General features: G+C 37.5%; 1 protein-coding gene across 5 annotated transcripts in view; it reads right to left on the reverse strand.

The window, feature by feature from the left end:
* The window catches only part of UNC80 (unc-80 homolog, NALCN channel complex subunit), a gene marked incomplete at both ends in the record, with an annotated part of 239,774 nt that overhangs the window by 196,112 nt on the left and 19,986 nt on the right, over positions 1-23,676 (reverse strand). For all 5 annotated transcript variants that reach the window (XM_079710608.1, XM_079710606.1, XM_079710605.1 and 2 more), the window contains 3 exons: positions 470-686; positions 3,104-3,238; positions 4,218-4,479. In XM_079710608.1, the coding sequence (XP_079566734.1) occupies positions 470-686; positions 3,104-3,238; positions 4,218-4,479 (614 nt within the window). The remainder of the gene's footprint in view (positions 1-469; positions 687-3,103; positions 3,239-4,217; positions 4,480-23,676) is intronic.

Below are 23,676 nucleotides of genomic sequence, written 5' to 3' on the forward strand. Positions count from 1 at the left end.
GAGCAGAGGCAAACTATTATATATAGGACGGGTTAACAACATCCTACTGTACAGCACAGGAAACTATAGTCAATATCCTGTGACAAATCATAATGGAAAAGAATATGAAAAAGAATATATATATATATATATATATATATATATGAGTCACTTTGCTGTACAGAAGAAATTAACACAATATTGTATATCAACTAGACTTCAATAAAATAAAATCATTGAACTATAGAAAGATCTAAGAAATAGGGCTATGACCTGTCTAATTATACAGGATTGCTGCATCATTCAATTATCTGCATTTCTTTGGCTATGAAGACACAGCATTATTTTGGTCCTGGGGAGACTGTATTTGGGCCCAAATTCCTTGACTAAACTGTTCAAGAAAGATCCAGATTTCCCTGGGAGCCCTAGATCCAGATTTCTAAACAGGTCACTGAAGCTCTGCCCTACTTTGGAAGGTCCTTGTGGTCACCTAAAATGGTGGTTTGCCAGCCTCCTTTTTCCATGCCTCGCCTGTCTTCTCCAAGCCCAGAGAAACTTCCAAAGGAAAACGCACTGCAGGTGGGGGACACATCCAGGTGGTCCTCGTGCAGCAGGAATGGCACTCCCATTCTCCGAGGTCGCCTCTTCCCTGCGTGGTGGAATGGGATGGAACCTTTTCTCTCTCTGTCTTCTTTGCGGCTCTTGAACTACAGAAATGAGAGATGAAGGGTCAGGCACAGGGCAAAGGCTAGGATACAGTTTGCTTCCCAAAGGGCTCCATGACCTGGGGTAAAATACAGGAAATGTTTCAGGAAAAGGAGACCTGGAAAGTCACTGAATGTCATTCAACAGAGATGGAAGAAATTTCTACAATGTGTCAAAAGGGTGAAAGAAACTAAGGAAAAGATAATGTATTTCCTGGGGAATTTTTGGCTGGGTTGGTTTGAGGAGTGCTTCTCAAAGTGTAGTTCCTAGACCAGCAGCATCAGTGCCTGGGAAACTGTCAGAAATGCAAATTTTCAGGTTCAACCCCAGACATACTGGATCAGAAACCCAAAAGAGGAAACCAGCAATGTGTTTTAATAAGCCCTGTTGGTGATTCTGATGCTTGGTAAAACTTGAGAAACCCTGGGTTAGAGTATAGGATCCCTGAGTCATCACTTGGATCAGCCAGTCTTTTTCTGTTCCATTTCTCCAGACTGAGATACATTGTTTCAGCCAAACAACTTCAAATGTGTGCCTCTGCCCATAATGAGAGGCAACTCTATTACTCCTACCAGTCAAATAAGTTCAAGGTCCAGTATAACTAAGAGTTTAGAATTGATTGGAAATCTTCTAAAATATATCGATGTCTGGGCCTAACCTTCAGCAATTGTGACTTAATAGGTGTGGGGTCAGGCCTGGGCACTTGAATTTTTTAAAGTTCTGCAGAGATTCTCATGTGAAGCCAGTATGGAAAACCTCTTTTGCCCCCACTGAATGACATTTTTAGAAAAACTACAGCCATTGCTTATTACTACATCATCAATGAAGTCAGAGGACTACTTGTGTAGCAACACTCTGAGTTCATAGATAGGTTGTTAATTCTGTGTTATTCATTGACATAAACCAGTCATTTTGCAAAAGAGAAAAATAAGCCATCACATATATATTATTCTACATGTATTATTTTCTATTTGTTTAGCTCCATTCACTTATAAAATAGAGAGGTGAAGTTTGGATTCATAAGACCATGAATTATTTAGTTAGAAGACCTAGTTTTGAGTTTGGACTCAACCTTTCAAAAACTACATAAAGTTTTTAGGGCTCAGTCTCATTTCATTTTTTTTTTTTTGAGAATAATAATTAACATTTATTGAGTACTTGTTAAGTACCAGGCACAGTAAAGACTTTACATGCATTATCTCAATCCTCATAATATTTTGAGGTAAGTATATTATGTACCCATTTATAGATGAAGAAACCAATATCATTTTGCCAGTATCACATGGGTAGAAAGTGGTAGGGCTGGAATTTGAACCCCAGTCAACTGACTCCCAAATCAGTTTATTTGCACAAAAACTCCACCTTTAATTTCCCACCTTTATGGTTCTAGCTTCTTATGGATGTTCAATAAATGTTTGTTGAATGGAAACCTACACTGTCATTCACAAAGAGAAGTGATGGCTGTAAACCTAGGGGTCAGTTATAAGGATTTACTACTTTATCAACAAAACTTGGTTTGTCCGTTGCCTTTAAAACAGAGATGACTTCAAGAATAAATGTTCCATGATGATCCCATCACTTTAAGAACTGCAGTAAGACCCAGTTTCTTAGGTGTAAACTGTGGAAAATAAAAATCTCATTGGAGGACTTCCCTGGTGGCACAGTGGTTAAGTATCCGCCTGCCAATGCAGGGGACACGGGTTCGAGCCCTGGTCCGGGAAGATCCCACATGCCGTGGAGCACCTAAGCCCGTGCATCACAACTACTTAGTCTGCACTCTAGAGCCCATGACCCACAACGACTGACCCTGCGTGCCACAACTACTGAAGCCCATGCGCCTAGAGCCCGTGCTCCTCAACAAGAGAAGCCACCTCAATGAGAAGTCTGCGCACCGCAACAAAGAGTAGCCCCCACTCACCACAACTAGAGAAAGCCCGCGCGCAGCAACAAAGACCCAACGCAGCCAAAAGTAAATAAATAAATAATACATAAGTTTTTAAAAAACCCAACAAAACAGACCTTAGGGAAAAAAAATCTCATTGGATTAAATGAGAATTATTTATATAAAATGCTAGGTAAAATGAGAATGAGCCATGCAAATGTAAGTTACCATTACTGCTACTACCACCATGTCCACAACCACTACTAAAAGCACTTTACACACATCATCAGGATTGAGTTCTGTAACAACCCCACAGAACATGTAGAATGGGAAGTACTCACGCACAAGGAGGGACTTGCCCAAGGTCATGCTGCCCAAGGTCATGCTGCCAGCCAGTTCTATAATTGGGAGTGGACCTCTGCTCTGAAGTCCCTTCCCCATCCCACCCAACTCTGCAGCATGACCAGAAGCACCTCATGCCCCACTGTGTATTTTTTTTATTACCAAAATGCAAAGAACATAAATGGTTCTACTCACCTTCTTAAAAATGTTCATGCCAAGGTCTGAAGAAAGATCCGGGACTGCAGACCTACGTAGGTTGGTCAATGAAACTTTGGAAAAAGCCTCAGCGCTGAGAGATCTTTCCTCTTCATTACACTTCATGGTGAGATCCTTAATAGGCAATAAAGGTAGATTAATGATCAAGGACTTAGAGATATATTTCATATTAATTGTAACTTCTGTTTGGAGTTTCAACAGTGAGACTACGAAGTTCCAGATTTAGGAAAGCTAAGAAAATTAGGAGGGGACAGGTATCTCTTTTTCTCTTTCTATTAAAAAAAAAAAAAAGTGTTTTTACATTTAATGATTCACCAGAGGAGATATTCACTTTGGGCAGAATCGTCTATTACTAAAACAGAGCACATTTCCTTTTCATTCTGATATTGTTCCTGTTTATTTTCAGAATATGCAGACGTCTTTTAGACACAGCCAAATCACATTTCAGTAAGCCCAAACAACTGGAACACACAGTGAATCGTACTTTTCTCTACATATTCAATATGTGGTATTGATGAAAAGAATGAAATGAACAAGTATTCAAGCTGGTATTCGGACTTTCATTGATCAGAAAGTGATTTTCAGGGGGATGTCATCAGTGCACATTCAGTTTATTCCTCCAAACGTCTATAATAAAGAGCAAGACTATATATCAAAAAATGATATTGCTAATGATGACATTGAGGCACTGGAAAATGTTGAGCTATGCAAAAGGAGGTTAAATCACGTTCAGTAAAATGTTAGTGTCATGCATTTTATAATATCATTAACTGGCACTTATATGTGAAAACTCTCAATTAACTAGCATTTTGATTAGCCAGAGGATCCATTTTCCATTATCCTGGATCAACAGAGGCTTACTCTAGATAACTGTGTGTAAGAGGCATTTAGATAGCACCTCTTTGAATGGTCAATTAAATGCTAAAGAACAGCAAAAGGGTCCAGCAGTAAAAGATGGAAAATAGCATCAGAATAACCCACCAATCCAACAGTCAGCACTGGGATAAATAAGAGCTGAATGCACAGAAGAAAAAAAGAATCTGTTATGGCTGAAGTTGTTGGTTCAAATGATGATGGACCAAGTTTCTCTTACTTGGGTTTTGTGTGTGTTCACTAGTGAGGGAGCTGCCGCCACCATGGAGCTACTTCTGGGTCTGGGCAGGAGAGGAATATCCGGCTCTGTGGGCTTTTCTGGCTTCTCTTCCAACATGTGTCTCAGCCTTTGTAGATAGTACATCAGAGACCACTGAGTGCCCTCCTCAGACCAATGGGGCTGGAGTAGGCAGCGAAGAACAGCAACGTCAAAGTAGGTGGCATAGCGGGACCTTTGGCATGGAGGAATCACGAGAGAGACCCTGTTCCCAATGGCAGAAAGAACATGATTATCCTGGCAGTCATACATTCCAAGGGGAGGCACAATGTAGCTTATAGCTCTGCTTTTCTCATTTGGTCATTTATTCATTCACTTATCTCTTGTCTGGTTTACTCTACTGTCCTCCTAACTGGTCTCACTCATTTTGCTTTTGCTAGATACTACCTAGAAGTAGAGACATTTGAGAGAGTTTTGAAGGATAGGTAGCAACTATACAGGCAAAGTTGAGGATGGGTGGGTCAGGAGAGTGGATCAGCATTTCAGTCAGAGGGAACAATGCCTACGAAGGCACGGACTTTTTAAAAAATCATGAGTTTTAAGTTGGTGGGGGAGAATCATGCAGTTGGTATAGTTGGTGAGTAATTTGGGTGGTGGACACTGATGAGAGTCTATAAAAACAGATGAGGTTCAGATCATGATGTTTCTTTTATGCTAAGCTATCAGGTTGACTTGTACCTTGATAGAAATGGGCATAATATTTGTGTACTTCACTGGGATATTTTAATTTCAGTTTGATAATATTATGTAAAGGAGCCAAGAAAACTGCAAAGTACTAACAAACAGAAGTTATACTCTGAGGAAAATGAAATCATTTTGAAAATTCTAAAGTCATATCCATATAAGACAGCAAAACTAATTTTTAAAATATCTCAAAATTCTGGAATTCTATTATTCAGTTTAAACACACAATATATTCATTATTTAATGTTCAACTTACTTGCACTACAAATTAGTTTTAAGCAATTGCTCAGCATCTCAGGTATCTTAGGGGATATGAAGGTAAGTAAGTTCAACTTCCTCACCTTGAGGAACGTATGGTCTGGTGAGAATGATAGACAATACATGACAAATTATAAACTGAGAACTTCTGGAATCCAAAGATGGAATCTTAAATCTAAAATCTGAAATTAACCCCTGGCATAATTTCTCCCTGAATTAAATGATGCAAAAGAGAAAATTTTATACCCTGCTATCAACTAGCAAATGGTGCCACCCACACATGAAGAGCTTCAGAAAAAAAAAAAAAAATGCAGCCACTTGAGAGTGAGAAGGAGAGGTCCTCCTTAATTTACTAGGCACATATTATTTGAATTGGAGGTTATGACTCATTACTGGTTCAAGAAATTAATTCAAAAGGATATGACTATTATTAAAATGTTAACTAGAATAAAAACTATCAAAATGCAACAAATGGAGTAAGAATTTGCATGGTTGGTGATACTTCTGTTTCACTTTACATACTTGCCGTGAGTCATTAGTAAAATATATTTCTTACTGTGTGTGCAGTAAAGTTCAGATATATAAACCCCGACCAGGTCTGGTGCCCTGTGAATCATTTTCATGGCCTTTCTACTCCCCTACCAAAGCACGTGATGCCCTTTCTCCTCTCTACTCTCATTAGCATCGTCTGGCATGTGGAGGGGTGACTGTCTATGTACACGATGGTTGTGACCGTTGATGCTATCTTGTAGTCTAATATTCTTGCATATTTTAATGGAAGTAGCAAACGAAGTATAAGTTACAATTCAACCACATAAGTTGCTACGATATTAATTATTTAACCGAGTGGGCAGTCAACTGATTGTAGAAAGCGTTTCTTCATATAAGTTCCTATGTATGGAATGTTAGAGTTTATCCCTCTTACAGGGAGCTAGAATACGCTTTAGACATCAACAGCATGGCAACTTTTAATCCATCAGGAAGTCCCATAGATTCTCCTTCCAACCACTCTGCATCAGTTGCACAGACCCCAACATGTCCCATTAGGCTTTACTGCAATTACTTCTTCCTAGTCTTATTGCGTCTTTTTTTTTTTTTTTTTTTTTTGCAGTACGCGGGCCTCTCACTGTTGTGGCCTCTCCCATTGCGGAGCACAGGCTCCGGATGCACAGGCTCAGCGGCCATGGCTCACGGGCCCAGCCGCTCCGCGGCATGTGGAATCTTCCCGGACCGGGGCACAAACCCGTATCCCCTGCATCGGCAGGCGGACTCTCAACCACTGCACCACCAGGGAAGCCCTCTTATTGCGTCTTCTCTTGTTTCTTCACTCCTCTGCTCAAATCCCTCCAATAGATTTTTTTTTTCTTTGCAGTACGCAGGCCTCTCACTATTGTGGCCTCTCCCGTTGCGGAGCACAGACTCCGGACGCGCAGGCTCAGCAGCCATGGCTCACGGGCCCAGCCGCTCCGCGGCATGTGGGATCTTCCCAGACCGGGGCACGAACCCGTGTCCCCTGCATCGTTAGGCAGACTCTCAACCACTGCGCCACGAGGGAAGCCCCTCCTCCAATAGATTTTTAAATAAAGATCTTAAAATAAAATGCAAGCTGTTTACAGTGGCCAACATGGCCTGCATAATCTGGCTGTGTCTATCACTCTAACCTCATTATCATGCTTGCACTGGTATGCCACTTATTTATTTTTCCCTCTCAACTCCAAATTCATCTTTTTGCTTGTTCTGTGAAAATGGATTCGAGTCCTTTAAATATGTTTCTGTTGACAGCTGGCACGATGTTAAGCGTTGTCTGTAGAGGGAATGGAAGAGGTATTGCAAGAGGAAAGAATTTTGCTTCCTGGTTCTGATGGACTAGCTTGGCATATCCCTGCACTATGTGCAGCTTCTCCAGTACCAGGCTCCCGTCGCGTCTGTGTATGTCCAGTGCTGAGCTCCTGCAGTGCACACGGCTTCCCCAGTGTGCAGCGTCTGCAGCCTGGGTGTTTTTTTCTAGCACCGGGCTCCTGCCGCACTCACAGCTCTTCCTGTGCCCAGCTCCTACCATGATCAGTGGCTAGCAGGACCCAGTGGTCAACAGCTCCCCCGGCACATACCATTTCAGGAAGGTCTGTAGCAAAGTGCCTCTACTAAGAGGCCCGCCATGAACAGCTTTCCCTAGCACCCTAGAGAGTGGATTTCTGACAAGTTCCAGAGGGCAGATTTCCAGCATGTTCCCCTGATACAGCACCACGCTGACTTCTCTGCCATTCAGTAAGGTGTGACTCTGTCCTCTCCAGCAAGGTCTGGATCTCAGTCCAGGAGGTGCTTCTTCTTTGGGTATTGTATCTGAGCTTCAAAGTTGGTGACTGCTCCATTATATCTGCTATTTCTATATGCTTTAGAATTCTCTTTACTTCTTACTAGCTGGCCTCTCATTACCCCAATACCCCAATCCTCTGTTATACTTAATAATTCACTATATTAAACTTGCCCTGTTCAAATTACTGTGTGGTTTCTCCTTCCTGATTGGACCCATCTGGATACATCTGGTAGTTGTGCTCCACTCACACTGACCTTCTTACTACCCCTGAATACATCAAGCTTTTGCCTGCTTCAGAGCTTTTCTCTATGTGGAAATTTCTATCCTTATGACCTAAGCTTTATCTGGGTTCTGTTCCAATGTCATCTTTTCAGAGAGGTCTTTCCTAACCATTATGGGAAATGGCTTCACTCTCCCACTATTCATCTCTTCATCTTGTTCTAATTTTCTTCATAGCATGTGGCATGACTTGAAATTATATTCTATTTTGTTTACATGCTTATTGCCTGTCTTCACTTATTTGAATAAACTGATAAACTTCAGAAAAGGATTCAAAACAAAGATGGTGAAATTAATGGCTTTTGTAACTACAAGCAATAAACATTTTGAAAATGTAAATAAGAAAGGCCTTTTCAGGATTCCCCTGGTGGCACAGTGGTTAAGAATCTGCCTGAAAATTCAGGGGAAGTGGGTTTGATCCCTGGTTTGGGAAGATCCCACATGCCGTGGAGCAACTAAGCCTATACGTCACAACTACTGAGCCTGCATGCCACAACTACTGAAGCTTGCACGCTCTAGGGCTCACGTGCCACAACTACTGAGCCCACATACTGCAACTACTCAAGCCTGCTCACCTAGAGTCCATGTTCCACAACAAGAGAAGCCACTGCAATGAGAAGCCCACATACATAACTTATTAATACATTCAAATTTAAATAATATTTGACCTAACAAACTGAAGATAAACATCCACTCCAAAAAGTAAGGGAAAGAAAGATCAATTTAACATCAATTGGTATCAGTTTAGGCAGGGAATATCTAACACTCAACATAAGATTTGATCATTGTCCTATATTATGGTTTAAAAACCACTGAAAAAAAATAATCAGTATCAGGTTATATTAGGAAAGATTGCACAGGCACTAAACAAGTTAGCCTAGAACATCAACCCACAAACTAAAAGAGAATGGTAATACAATAAGCTGGTGACACTTGGAAACCACTATAGACAGTACTATAGAACGTTAAAAAAATCTTAATAAACAAAAACACAAACTATAATCATTGGAATAAATACTCAATTCTATAAAGATTTCCACTCTTTATAGGTGGAATCCATAAGTTTAATGTAATTCTCTTTTGTGTTCTGTACCCAGTTTCAATGTGTGGAGGTAGGAAGGGAGTGTTTCCCACATCACCAACAATTCTCTGGACACCGACTGGATGTCCTACAATATAACTCAATTCTGACACCTCCTACCTGGAGACAATGTCAGATTCTACAGGTTAAGGGTTCAGTGCTACAAGACTGCTCCCACTCCACTGCAGACACCAGTCACAAGTCCAGGTTGTTACCAGCACTTCTGACCTATTAGCTATAGATTGGAGGTTCCCAAAACCCCTGCCCCAGGACTTCAGCTTCCAGCTGCAAGTCCAGGTTGTTACCTGTACTTCTGAATGACTGGCTATGAATCAGATGTTCCCATGGTCCCCTCCTTGGGTTTAATTAATTCACTAGAGAGGCTAACAACATTCAGGAAACTCATGTACTTACTAGATTATCAGTTTATTATAAAAGGATATAACTCAAGAACAGCCAGACAGAAGAGATGCATAAGGGAAGGTATGGGGAAAGGGCATGGAGTTTTCATGCCTTCTCCAGGCTCACCACTGTCCCAGCACTTCCATGTGTTCACCAGCCTGGAAGCTCTCTGAACCCTCTCTTTTGGGTTTTTATGGAGGCTTCATTACATAGGCACAATTGATTAAATCACTGGCCATTGGCAACTAATTCAACCTCCAGTCTGTCTCCCCTTTTGGGAGGTCAGGGGTGAGGCTAAAATTTCCAACCCTCTAATCACGTGATTAGTTCTCCTGGCAGCCAGCCCTTAACCTTAGATGCTGTCCAAAAGTCACCTCATTAACATAACAAAAGACACCTTTACTCCTCTCATCACTTAGGAAACTCTAAGGGTTGTAGGATCTTTGTACCAGAAACAAGGACAAAGACCAAATATCATATATTTCTTTTTATAAATCACAATATCACAAATTCTAACCAAAATTCTAAAGGGATTTATCTTTTATAAATGAATAAGACTGTTCTGAAATTTAACTGGATGGATGAAAAAAGTTTGGGAATAATCAAGAAAGGTTTAACAGGAAGTATAAAGAGTATAAGTTGCCAGATATTAATCTGTGTTTTACAACAATAATATTTAGCCAAGAGTTTAAACAAAAGTTCAGTGGTATAAAATATGGAGCTACAAAAGATTCAAATATTTACAAGAATTTAATATATAAAAAAGGTCATGAATCAAATTAGTTCAAAGAATATATTAGTCAATAATATTGGCATAATTGACTTACTACTCAGAAAAAAATTTAATTTAACCTTTCTTAATTAGCATATTTTATCACCAAATAAAATCAAGATAGATTAAGACTTAAATGCAAAAATATAAAACTATAATAATACTTGAAAAAATTTTGGCTATTTGTTTTTATAATCTTGGAGTGGAGAAGGACTTTATAAGAATGGAATTGCCCCAAACTTAAAACAACACAAATGCACATCAACAGGTGAGTGGATAAGCAAACTGTGGTATATCCATTTGACAGAATATTACTCAGCAATAAAAAGAAGAGAACTATTAATATATTCAATAATTACACTGAGTAAAAAGAGTATGTTTTCACTTATATGAAATTCTGGAAAACTGCAAACTAATCTATAGTGACAGAAAGCAGATCAGTGGTTGCCTATGAATGAGGAAAGAGTGGGGTGCAGAAGGGGAAAAATTATAAAAGGCACAAAGAAACCTTAAAGGGTGAGGGGTATGTTCATTATCTTGATTTTGGTGATGTTTTCACAAGTGTATATAACAATATATAATAAGGCAGAGCTGAAACATTGGGATTTTATTTAATTCTGACTTTCAATAGATAAATATCCATGTTACACTTTCAATGGTAGCCATATAATAGAAAATTTCCTTCCAATAGAAGAAAAAAGGAGATTAGAGAAAACTCAATCAGTTAACAGGCAGAGGAGAAGAGAAAAAAGAAACATAAAAAGCAGAGTATATAAAAAGCACAAATTAAAAGAAAATGGAAAATATAAATCCAAAATGGCAGTTATCAAAATAAATACTGAATACATTCATGGGATAGAAGACAAGAATGTTCACATTGGATTTAAAAAACAAGGTTTAGTCACATGCTAATTACAAAAGAAAATCCTAAAAGTTGAGGGCACAAAAATTTAGGAAGGGAGAGAATGGGTATAGATATGCAAATATAACTAAAAGGAAGTTGGTGTAGCAATAATAAAAAGTAAACTTTGAGGTAAAAGTATTATTAGATATAAAGATTGTCACCATAATGTTAAAAGAAAAGCTTAGGAAGCTATGCTAATTCTAAACATGTATTGTACATACCTAACAAGAATGCTACCAAATGCTTAAAGCAAAACTTGAGAGACTTGTAAGGGGAAAATAGACAATAATAGTAGTAGTATTTTAACATACATTTTCTAGCAAATAGTAGATCAAGCATACAAAGATTAGTAAGAATATAGGAGATCTGAATAACACACTCAACATTATTTTCTTGTACCTTGCAGTGTTTACAAATGAAGTCTCAAAAGAAACTGAAAACTCAACATCTCACATAAACCTAGTACTCTAACCATAGTTGAATTCCAGTAGAAACTAATAGCAAAAAGAAAAGCTCTAATCAGTTAGCAAATTTAGAAATACACTTTGAAATAACTCATGGGTCAAATAAAAAGTTACAATTAGAATTTTTAAAATATTACATGGAATGATAATGATTCCACATATGAAAATGTGTGACATACAGATAAAGTGGAATGAGAAGAACATTTAGAGATCTACATGCTTATAGCAGGATAAAGGAAACATAATGAAGTGAAAAATAATGAAGTAAGCATCTACTTCAATAGGTTAAAAAAAAAAGTAAATAAACCCCCAAATAGTACAGAATAAAAAAAGATAAAATAGGATCATATACTAATGAAATATTAAACAAAGATAGATAGGATTAACAAAAACAAATGTTATTTCTTTGATAAAACTAATAAAAATTAATCTAGAAATGTAGTAGAAAGTATGATCAAAATACTATCACTGAAAAAGCAGACATAACTAGATATGGTGATGGTTTCAGAAATGAGGGAAAACACTGTGAACAATGGAATTAAAAGTTTGAATACCTAGATGAACACATATTTATCCAACCAAACTGATTCAAGAAGAAATTAAAACCTAAATAGACTCACCACCTTTAAAAACTGAACTGTGGTAAATAAAATTTATTTTAAAAATATATCAAGCCCAGAAGGTTTACAGCAAAATTTCATTAAACATTAAGGAAACAGGTATTTCTAGTTTTATACAAAGTGTTCCAAAGACAGAAAAAAGAGGGAACATTCTTTTCATGAGGCTATTATAAATTTGCTATTGAAACCAGACAAGAACAGAACAGGAAAGGAAAACCAAAAGCCACAGTCATTTATGAGTACAATGTAAAAATAATAAAATATTAACAAACTACATCCAGCTATGTACAAATTGGGTTTTCCCCAGGAATTTAAGGATGATTTATTATTAGAAAATCTATTAATTTACTACCTAAAAAGATTATAGGAGAACATGTCCACATGATTTTCTTAGTAGATGCACAAAACATTTATAAAATTTATTATTAATTTATTAAAGTCAATAACAAAAATGAGGAAAGAGCTATAATAATAAGACTGTAGAATATGGGTAGAGTCAGGCAAATAGGGAGATGCAACAGAATGGAGAGCCCCAAAATCATACACTTACATATGTGGATACGGACACTGATACTCAATAAAGTTACAAATCTGCAGGAAAACAACTGTTTAAGAAATGCTGAGGGAAAAAATGAGTCATTCATGTGGAGAAACCAAATCCCTATTTCATACCACCATGTATCAAAAAAAGCCAACTTTAGATGAACTGGAGACATAGAAAAGGCAAAACAGAAGAAAACTATGGAGAAAATATTTATAACTAATATGAAAGGATTCTTAAAGAAGATAACATCCCCAACTATTTTAAGAGAGTATTGATAAATTTGACTATTTCAAATGTAAAACTTCTATTAAAAAACATAAACAAAGTGATAAGTCTACAAAATATAAAAGATAATTGCAATGTATTTAGTCTACAAAGGATTATTCTTCTCATTAATAAAGAATGCTTATAAATCAGTAAGAAAAAGACAAATAGTTCAAATGGAGTAAAGGGTATGGAAGGAAATTTCACCAGAAAGAAAACCTAAAGAGAGAATAAACATAAAGAGATACTCTACTTCATGAATAATCAGGGAAATGTAGACTTAGATCACAATGAGATATCACCTCACACCCATCAGATCTGTGAGAGTATAGAAGCCTGAAGACAGTAAGAAATGCTGAGGGTGCAAATACACAGGAACGCTCATACACTGCTGGTAAACCCTTTCAGGGTGCAATTTGGTGATATCTAGTAAATTTTACAGTGTCCCTGCCTTATGATCCAGAAATTCTACCTTAGAGAAACCCTTGTACACAAGGAGACATGCAAAAGAATGTTTATTGTAGCAATTTTGTTACAGTAAAAACCTAGAGAACATTCTCAAAGTCAGCCAAAGGAGAATAGGCAAATAAATGCTAGTACGTATATTCATTTAACAAAAATTAATTAGGTGTTATATGATCTACCAGGCTGGGGTGCTTGTAGTGTTCTATTTTATCTGGGTGCTGATTACTCTAGTGTATTCACCTGTGAAAAGACATAAAACTAACCACTTGGGTGTTGTGTACTTTTCTCTGTGTTTCTTTAGAGAATTTTAGCCAACTAAGATCTTAAACTTTATCAATATAGACTAAATATCCACTATTTATATATACAGAAACTCTATCCATATGCACACTATATTTTATATAATATACATACATATTGATACACATTTATACAGAACTCTGTACATCCAATATATATAACATAAATATATAATAAATGTATAATGTAAATATTTATATAATTTATATGATTTATATATATAGCTTTACACAAATGTCTCATCATCCTCTGGGTGATGTGTTAGACTGTTCTTTCAAAATACTTTATTATCTAACTTTTCATTATGTAATCGTTTTATTTAAAAGGCTGAGTCTCAGAATTGTGAATTGCTGAGTTTTCATAAGAAGTATGAGGATTAGGTTCAAAATTAAGGCTCTCCTCTTGGGCAGGATAGCTCTTATTTGCCTCCAACCGCTGCTCTCCAACCCCATCCACTTTCCACCCTTCTCTACCTCCATGTCCAGAAAGACTGGTCTGTATAGGCTCTATAGAAGGCTCCCATGCCTTTGGCTCCAGGGTGAATTCTGCAAAAGGAGGCTCCCACAGGAGATGGGAAGGAAGAAGGACAATGATTTTCTCCCCAAGACTCCTCCCTCCCAGAGATCTGCTGAGGGCTCACACTGTGGCCTAGGACCGATGTGACCACGGTAGGTCACAGATCTTATTAATCACTCTCTCCCTACAGTTCTCCACAGCTGTTCCCTCCCATTGCCCACTCAGACTTGGAGCCTCCTGGTGGGCCTCCTGATGGCACTCTCCCTGCAGTACTGCACTAGCTCGTGTGGTTTCGCTACATCCTATCTAAACCTTTGTAAATAGCCCTTTTTAATCTCTTCTCAAATTACCAGTCTATCACTTGTTTCCTCCTGAGACCCTGACTGGTTATGTCCCCAAGCCCAGTTTGAGGGAAAGTAACAACCTTGATTCTCATTTCTACCATTTTCCTAAGAGGCCTTCACCACCCTTCCCTCCCACCCACCCCACTCCATTTCTCATTTTTTAAAAGGCATGGACTAACCCACTCCTCTCAGCCTATCGTTCATACCTAGAATAAGAGAATTTTTTTTTTTCAGTGCTGTACTCTTGGATTTATAAAGAAAAGACAAAGTATGAGGTTGGCTTGGCTACCAGCTGGGTAATGTTAGGTCCTCAAGCATTTGTGACAGTCAATTGACTGAGCCTGTTGTTTTCTTGACTAGGCTGCGGTGATGAAGGCAGACATTAGTAGTTCAACAGATTTCCATCCCCCCCCATTGGACTAGCTATCTTTACCCTTTACCTTTTGCCCCACACCACAGTGTCCCCAAATATTTCTAGTTAGTAAATTAGTTTAGGAAGTTCCATAAATAATTTCAAGTCCCTAGAGCAGTGTTCTGTATAGTGATATGTCAATGTACTGCTTCTGTGAGAATTTGCACACTCCCAAGTCTTATCCCAAACTTAACTAAACCAGAATTGCTGGTGATAGAACCCAGGAATCTTTATTTTAAACAATATCTCCAGGTAATCTTTTTTTTTCTTATTGAAGTATAGTTGATTTACAATATTGCATTAGTTTCAGGTGTATAGCAAAGTGATTCAGTTTTGTATATCTATATATTTTTTCAGATTATTTTTTGTTAGAGGTTATTACAAGATATTGAATATAATTCTCTGTGCTATATAGTAAATCCTTGTCACTTACCTATTGTATATATAGTAATTTGGATCTGTTCATCCCATATTCCTAATTTCTCCAGGTAATTCTTTAACATTCTTAATAAGATTGGAGGGCAACTGCCCTAGAGAACAAATAATGTATGACTTTTGTACTTTTAAACAACATCCAAAACAATTCCTATATGGACACACTAACTGCAATGATATGTTGGTAGTTTTGTCCCTGAGGGTGCCAGATGACTATATTTCTGTCCTTACAGACAAAATTTGACTGAAAGTAATTGCTACTGTACAGTTGAGTCTCATAGTCATTAACTACTTACTAACAGATCAGTTCTGCTGATAATCAGATTTTCAACAGCAAGACTCCACCAATATATGGCTGCAATCAGAGACTAAAAACGAGTCTATAACTTAGGCAATCAAAATTTGTTAAGCAAATTCACATTTCAGTTGCTTAATATTTAAAGAGACTCTGAAACAAGAATGAAGTTAACAGGCCATTCTATAGCAAATATTTATAACGTGAAGTACCTTCATTTTATCAAGAACAAATTTATTTGGTTTAAAAGTGTGAGCTACACTGGGGTGAGTAGTCAATAAAAAGATTAATCAATCATGTTCTTTTCATTTAGGACAGGATTATCAGACAATCAACTTGTCACTAAGTAACCAATAAGTCATTTTACTTAACTAATCAACTATCTACTTAATTAAATGTGAGAAAAATTTACATAAGTGAATAAAGATGGTATGTGGACAGCTCATTGTATGATATGATAGGAGAGTTATTTCCAACTCTAATATTCTATGATTCTGTAAGTTATTTTGCAGAAAAAAGTGAAAATTTTATGAAAGTATGAATACAAGTTTTATTCTAAATGGTATATGTAAAAGTAATGAAGAGAAGTATATATACAAAAAAAATGTTTATAACTACCTGATAAGCTCATGGATAATTTTCAATTTTTTAAAGATATTTTATACCTTTAAATTTTTTCTATAATTAACACATACTTCTTTGATATGTGTAGAATACATTATGACCAAAAAAGACTGTCAGAAAAAGGTAAGAATTGCTTTAGTGAATTTTCCAAGCAACTATGGCTTTAAGGAAACCAAGTTATTATTAATTAGGGTCGGGAGATCCTAGTAGAATGCATCTGAAGCAAAAAAACACTTTGGAAATAACAGACAATCTATGGAGGAAGAGAACTGTAGAAATTAGTCCTGACCCTATGCAGTATTTAATGAAGCAGAAATTAAGTCTATGCATATGGTAATTAAAGATGAAATCTGACATTAATTTTAAAAAACTAGCTACCTGTTCTCTGATTGCAGAGTTCCAGGAAGAGTGATGCTCGGTTCAGTCAAGGTCAGGGCAAAAGAGATGTTAAATTGGATTTCTTTGATATAAGAGGACAGCTTTTGTTCCTAGGATATTTGCATTGTTTTGTTATTAAAGTTCTCTTTATTTCTGATTAATACATGAACTCCTCCAATGCAGACACATTAACATTAGCATTTTCTGAAAGGTCTACCTTGTGCCTCATTTCCATGGCAACCAGTCCCTGCAGCTAGGCAAAGAGAAGACATAATTCATTTTTTCTGAAGCGCCACTGAGTTCATATCTAATTCACACGTGTAGGTTTATGTGTGCTATGGGTGACTGTGTGCATATATGCGTCGATGAATGCATATACACATAGATGATTGACTGTGGCAATATCAGAGAATGGGAAAAACGATGTCCTTCCACAAAGAGGAAGCCTTGGACATTATAGCTGGCTTTGTCTTTACAGGCAAATCAGAATAAAGCCATTAACACTGAGTTTTGGCAGAGGAAAGAAAGATCATCTGTTATTTATATTTGCAAATTTCCAATGCTTACTATGGTTGAGAAAAATTATGTAAGAAATATAAGTTCCTGGGTATTTTATGACCTCAATATTTCACCATAACATTGTTTTTCACAATTGTTTAAAGTCAGGCAGAAGCATAGTATTTGAGGTAAGAAATCACTTACATTTAAATTAAATTAAACTCCTTGGAATGTGTGTAGAACAGAATTAGTGAAGAAGAAATATGAGGATACTTAATGACTGATATAAAGAAAATACAGATATACAGTCATAATAATTATATATAAAATGATGGTGACATTGTAATCATTATTATTTATTGTAATTAGCCTCCAAAATAGCCCCCAATGATCCCTGCCTCCTGGTATTCACACCCTTGTGGAATCTCCTCTCACACTGTACTAGGGTTGGTTCTTGTGATACACAGAATATAGCAGAAGTGATGGCATGTCACCTCGGTGATTAGGTTATAAAAGACACTGAAGATTCCATCTGGATATTAGGTCATAATAGACAGCATGACTTCCATCTTGGTTACTCACCCTCTTCCTTGTTTTGGGGGAAGTCAACTGCCAGGTCATGAGGAACTCTATGAGGAGGCCCAGATGTTGAATAACTGAACCCTTTGGTCAACAGCCATATGAATGACCTTGAAAGTAGACACTCCAGCCCATTCAAGTCTTCAGATGACTGCAGCTCTGGTCAGTATCTTGAGAGACCCTGAGCCACAACCACTTAGCTAAGCTGTTTCTGGACTCGTGATTCTCAGAAACTATGTGAGATAGTAAATTTCTTTCATTTTAAGCTGCTAAGAAATTTGGGTAACTTGTTGTACAGCAATTGTAGCGAATACAGATTTTGGTACCAAAAATAAACATGAAAAAGAAGTGGCAAGAGAGAAGTGGGGAAAGGTAAGCTTGGTCATGAATGATCATGAAGACTTAACATATGCTGACCAAGGAGTTTGAAATGTATCCTAAAAACTATGGGTAGCCACTGAAGATTTGTTAGCAAGGGAATAGAATGATCAGATATGTATTTTAAATCACTTTTGTAACATTATATAGATAATGGTTTAGAAGGAGGCAACACTGAATGTAGAGATACCAGTTAGGATCACTTGCAGAAATCCAAATAAGAGATGATAAGCATCTGAACTAAGGCAGTGACTATGAGGTTGGAGAGAAGGAGAGGATTTGAGAGGCAGAATGTAAAGGACTTGGAGTGGAGTAAACCTCACATTTTTGACTGAGATGCGTGGGTTGATAGTAGTGCCATCTACTGAAATAGGGAAGATAGGAGAATGCATTTGGTTTTAGACAGGCTGAGTTTGAGGTACAGAAAGAGCTTTCTATCAGTCTCTTGATTACATGGGTTTGGAGCCTAAAAGAGTTGTCTAGATGGGATATCTTTTGAGGGTCATCATCACTTTGCGAGTCATTGAAACTATGGCAGTGAATAAGACCACTCAGAGGGAGAATGTGGGAGGAGAGGGAAACAGCAACAGTAAGAGGAGGGCCATGGAGGAGAAGGCAAAGAAAAAGTCTATAAAGGTTCCATTTGAAAGGTAAGGAAAACAACAACAGAGTATAACGTGAAAAAAGTCAAGGAGGAAGTGTCAGGAAGTGTAGAGTGGCCACCGGGGTTAAAGTGTTAAAACATCCAATTAGATAAGGACCAAATAGGAGCTGAGTTTCAGACCTGTTGGGAGAGGTCAGGGGAAGGTGATGCTAAGCATCTGTTCCTGAAAATGACTAATTCTGGCAAACAACCACAACACTTTCTCCTTTAATGAGGGATGAAGAAGAAAAGAGGCTTCCATAAAAACATAATTAAGGAGATGGGTAGCTTGCTATAGGAACTCCACTGTGCTCCCCCTAAAGGCCTACCTTCTCATGGAAGAGGAGTGAAGAGTGTGGACCATGTAACTGTCTAGATTGGGCTCAGATCTAGCTCTTCTACTTGCTATCCGTGTGTCCTTGAGTGAGTCATTTAATCTCTCTCAGCTTCAGTTCCTCATCTTTAAAAGAGAAACAATGTCTTCTTTGTATGGCTGTTATGAAGATTAAACTCATCCTCTTATTCAGTGCCCTTCACTAGGCCATGTGCCAGGCACTAGAGATAGAGCAATGAGTAAAAGAGATTTGGTCCCTCTGCTCATGGATTTTACAGTCTAGTGAAGGAGATAGCTAATCACACAGGTCTTTAAATTACAATTGCCATTTGTACCGTAAGAGAAAACAGGGAGTTCTGTGATTGTATTTAAAATCTGCCAAAGCCTCCCTAGGAAGTAAGGAAATGCTTTTTAAATTGAGTCTTGAAGAATGAGGAGCTGGTTAAGTAAAGAGAGATGGAAGAACCATCCAGGCAGATGGAATAACATACTCCAAATCTCAGAGCTAAGAGGAAGTACGATGCATGTGAAGAACTCAGAAGATGTTGGAATCTAGTGACGCAAATGTGAGTAATTACACAATGTTAGACAGGAGAACTAGACAGCAGCTAGATAATGTGGAGCTTTGAGGGGTATTTCAAGGATTTTGAATTTTATCTTGATAGCAGTGGGCAGCCTTTGAAAAAGTTAAAGCGTAGGAATGGCATGATTAATTTTTTTCATGACTCTGTATGTCCTCTATTGGGTGGTGACAAGAGTGAATAAGAGAAGATTAGTAAGTAGGCTGTTGCAGGACTCCAGGCAGGAGGTGACGAATGGCTTGAATAATGGTGGTGGCCATAGAGGTAGGTGGAAGTAAGCAGATTCAGAATATTTTTATATGTGATTTTTCTCAGTCTTCCTTATATCATAAATTTAATAACTACTCATAGAGTTGCTCAAGCCCAAAACCTAAGTTATGCTTGATTCTTTTCTTTTTCTCACTCTTCACATCCAGTCATGTCAGCTCTACCTTAAATATATCTCAAATGCAACCTCATCTCAGCCTTTCCACCCCTGTTACCACCATCCTAACCAAGCCACATCCTCTCTCACCTGGACCATTGCAAATGTCTGCTAACTAATCTCTGTATCTACTTCTGCTTTCCAAGCCTATTTTCATAAACCATCTGGAGTGATATTTAAAAAGTATAATTCAGTTAATGTCACTCCACTGCTCAAACAACTCCAATGACTTTTCATCACACCTGGAACGAAATTCAAACTTCTTACCATGGCTTCCTGGCTCCTCCGTGATCTGACCCCTAATAACCACTTTGGTTTGATTCCCTATACCTTACCCCCCTGCTCACCACTAGCCCCTGGTCACACTGGCCTCTCTTCCATTCCTGGAACACAATGAGCTTATTCCCACTTCAAAGCCTTTAGACTTGTTCCCTCTGCCTGGATTGCTCTTCCCAGATCTTCCTGAGGCTGTCGCCTTCATATCATTTAGGTCTCTATGAAAAAGAGTCCATTTCCCATCCCTTTGCTTTGGTTTTACCTTCTTAGTCCTAGAGTAACCTGAAAATATTTTTACTTATTTATGCATTTACTCTCTTTTATCTGTCTATCTTTTTAGAAAATGAGTTCTTTGAGGATAAGAATTTTGCCACTGAAACAACCCTAGTGTCTAGAATACACTTAAAAGATATAGAAATGAATGAATAAATGAAAATTTAGACAAAACTATGAATGTAAAGACCCTAGTTCTGTTTTTTGGCACACAGGAGACGTCCAACAACAGGTAGTTCCTGTTGTTATTCTCTTTAGTCTGTGTAGTAAGGAGCTACTTTTTCCCCAGATATGATTAAATTATACCGTTGATAAATTTGTTAGTGAGTTATTGTCACCAAATAAAATGAGAGTCTTGGTGTGTGGAGGGGTCATCATAGTGGTTACTTTTGAATAAGTGGAACAGTAATATGAGAAGAGTCTGTACATACTCAAAAGGACTGTGATGGATACACTTTGGGGAGCCACCCCTGCTTCCCACCTGATGGTGGTCACACCCTTTATAATCCTCTTTTCTTGAGTTTGGGCAGGGCCTGTGACTTTCATATAACTTATAGAATAGGACAAAAGTAATGGCATGTCACTCTTGTGATTAGGTTATTTTATATGACAATGATAATGAGATGTCACTCTTGTGATTATGTTATATTATAAAGACTGTATAGGCAGACTGGAATTAGAGAGGACTTCTCTCCCTTGCTGGTTTTAAAGAAGTAAGCTGCCATGTTGTGAGGTAGCCTGTGGAGAGGCCACATAGCAATGAACTGTGGGTGGCCTCTAGGAATGTAGAGCAGCCCCAAAATAATAGCCAGCAAGGAAACAGGGCCCTCAGTCCTACACCCACAGGAAATGAATTCTGTCAACAACCTGAAAAGGCTTGTAAGTGGATCTTTCCTGAGTCAAGCCTGTGATGAGACTGTAGTCCATCCTGACACCTGGATTTGAGTCTGGTAAGACCCTGAAGCAGAGAGTCCAGCTAAACTGTGCCTGGATTTCTGACATACAGAAATTTTGAAATAATAAATGTGTGTTGTTTTAAGCCAGTAAGTTTGTTGTAATTTGTTACATAGCAATAGAAAACTAATACAAGAACCATATACAGAAACTAAAGAAAAGCAAAATTTAGTCAAATATAAAAAGGACATGCCAAATGCATATATATGTATGTATAACAATCACTTTGCTATAAATCAACTATACTTCAATTCTTTAAAAAGGCCATTAAATAGTAATCTAAAAATGAAATGAGTTTCATCTGAGAGTACTAACTTTCTCATTGCTGAAAGTGTTCAAGTGGTTAAAATGTAGTTAGTTTATCAGCAAGGAGACAGGAGATTGGATTGGTTATCCTCACGGGGTTCCTACCACATTAAAAATGATATGATTTTAAGAATGAATTATCACCATTGACCTGGCACAGTAAATCCTGTGGATAAACACAAACAACCCCTGCTTACACAACTAAAGTTGCTGTCAAAATTTCATATTCCCAACCAGCAAAAGCTTATTCAACGGAGCCACTTGCTTTTAAAGTCCAAAATAAAGACACAAAAATAAACTCTTTTCATTTTGCTTTTTGAAAGCACAACATAGTGTTTTGGTTAAAAAGCAATTAGAGTCATTTGGTTCCATGCTTTCAACAATTCTAAGAAATCTTAAAAAAAAAAAAAACCACTATACACGGGGAGGGGGAAGGGTAAGCTGGGATGAAGTGAGAGAGTTGCATGGACATATATACACTACCAAATGTAACATCGATAGCTAGTGGGAAGCAGCCGCATAGCACAAGGAGATCAGCTCAGTGTTTTGTGACCACCTAGAGGGGTGGGATAGGGAGGGTGGGAGGGAGATGCAAGAGCGGGGGGATGTGGGGAATATATGTATACATATAGCTGATTAACTTTGTTATAAAGCAGAAACTAACACACCATTGTAAAGCAATTACACTCCAATAAAGATGTTAAAAAAATAAAAATAAAACACTATACCCATGTGGCCTAGTTCTGGTGCCAAAAGGAGGTAGATCATTTTAAAATTACCTACAAAAAGGCAAGTTAATACTGAGAGGAAATATCTGTGAATCTTTTCTCTGGAGGTGAGGGAGGTATAAGGACTTGTATCCAGAATACATGAAAAACTCCTACAATTCAATAATAAGAAGACAAACAACTCAGTTAAAACTTGAGCAACGGTTTGAATAGGTATTTCACCAAAGAAGATATTCAGATAGCTAACAAAGACATGAAAATATACTTAACATCATTAGGTATTAGGGAAATGTAAATTAAAGCCACAATCAGATCCCACGTCACACCCACTAGAGTGGCTATAATAAAAAGACAACAACGGATTCTGCCAAAGATATAGAGCAAAATGAACCCTCATACATTTCTGGTGGGAATGTAAAATGGTGCAGCCATTTTGGAAAACAGTTTGATAGTTCTTTAAAAAATTAAACATAAATTTACCATAAAACTCAGCAATTCCACTCCTAGGTATCTACCCAACAGAAAGAAAAACATTTGCCCATCCAAAAACTTATACGTGAATGTTCATCGAAGCATTATTCACAACAGGCAAAGAGTTAGAAACAATCTAAACATCCATCAACTAATGAATGGATAAACAAAATGTAATACATCCATACAACAGAATACTATTCAGCAACAAATAGGAATGAACTGTTTGTACATGATATGATCTAAAACACTGTGCTGAAGGAAAGAAGTCAGATGCAAAAGACTGCAGATGGTATGATTCCACTTATTTGAAGTATCCAGAATTGCAACTATATATAGATAAAAAGCATACTAAGCAATCAGTGTTTGAAATGGGCAGAGGGGATGTTTTTGGGTGATAGAAAATATTCTGAAATTGAATTGTGTTGATAATTGTACAATTTTGTAAATTTGCTAAAAATCATTAAATTGTACACTTAAAATGGGTTAATTTTATGGTATGCAAATTAAACCACAATAAAACTATTTTAAAAATACGTCCTTTTAAAATACTATCTACTAGACAATAACGTCATTTGAAAACAGGGATATACAAATGGTCT

The sequence above is a fragment of the Hyperoodon ampullatus genome (assembly GCF_949752795.1).
Source record: "Hyperoodon ampullatus genome assembly, chromosome: 8".
NCBI classification, from domain to species: Eukaryota; Metazoa; Chordata; class Mammalia; order Artiodactyla; family Ziphiidae; genus Hyperoodon; species Hyperoodon ampullatus.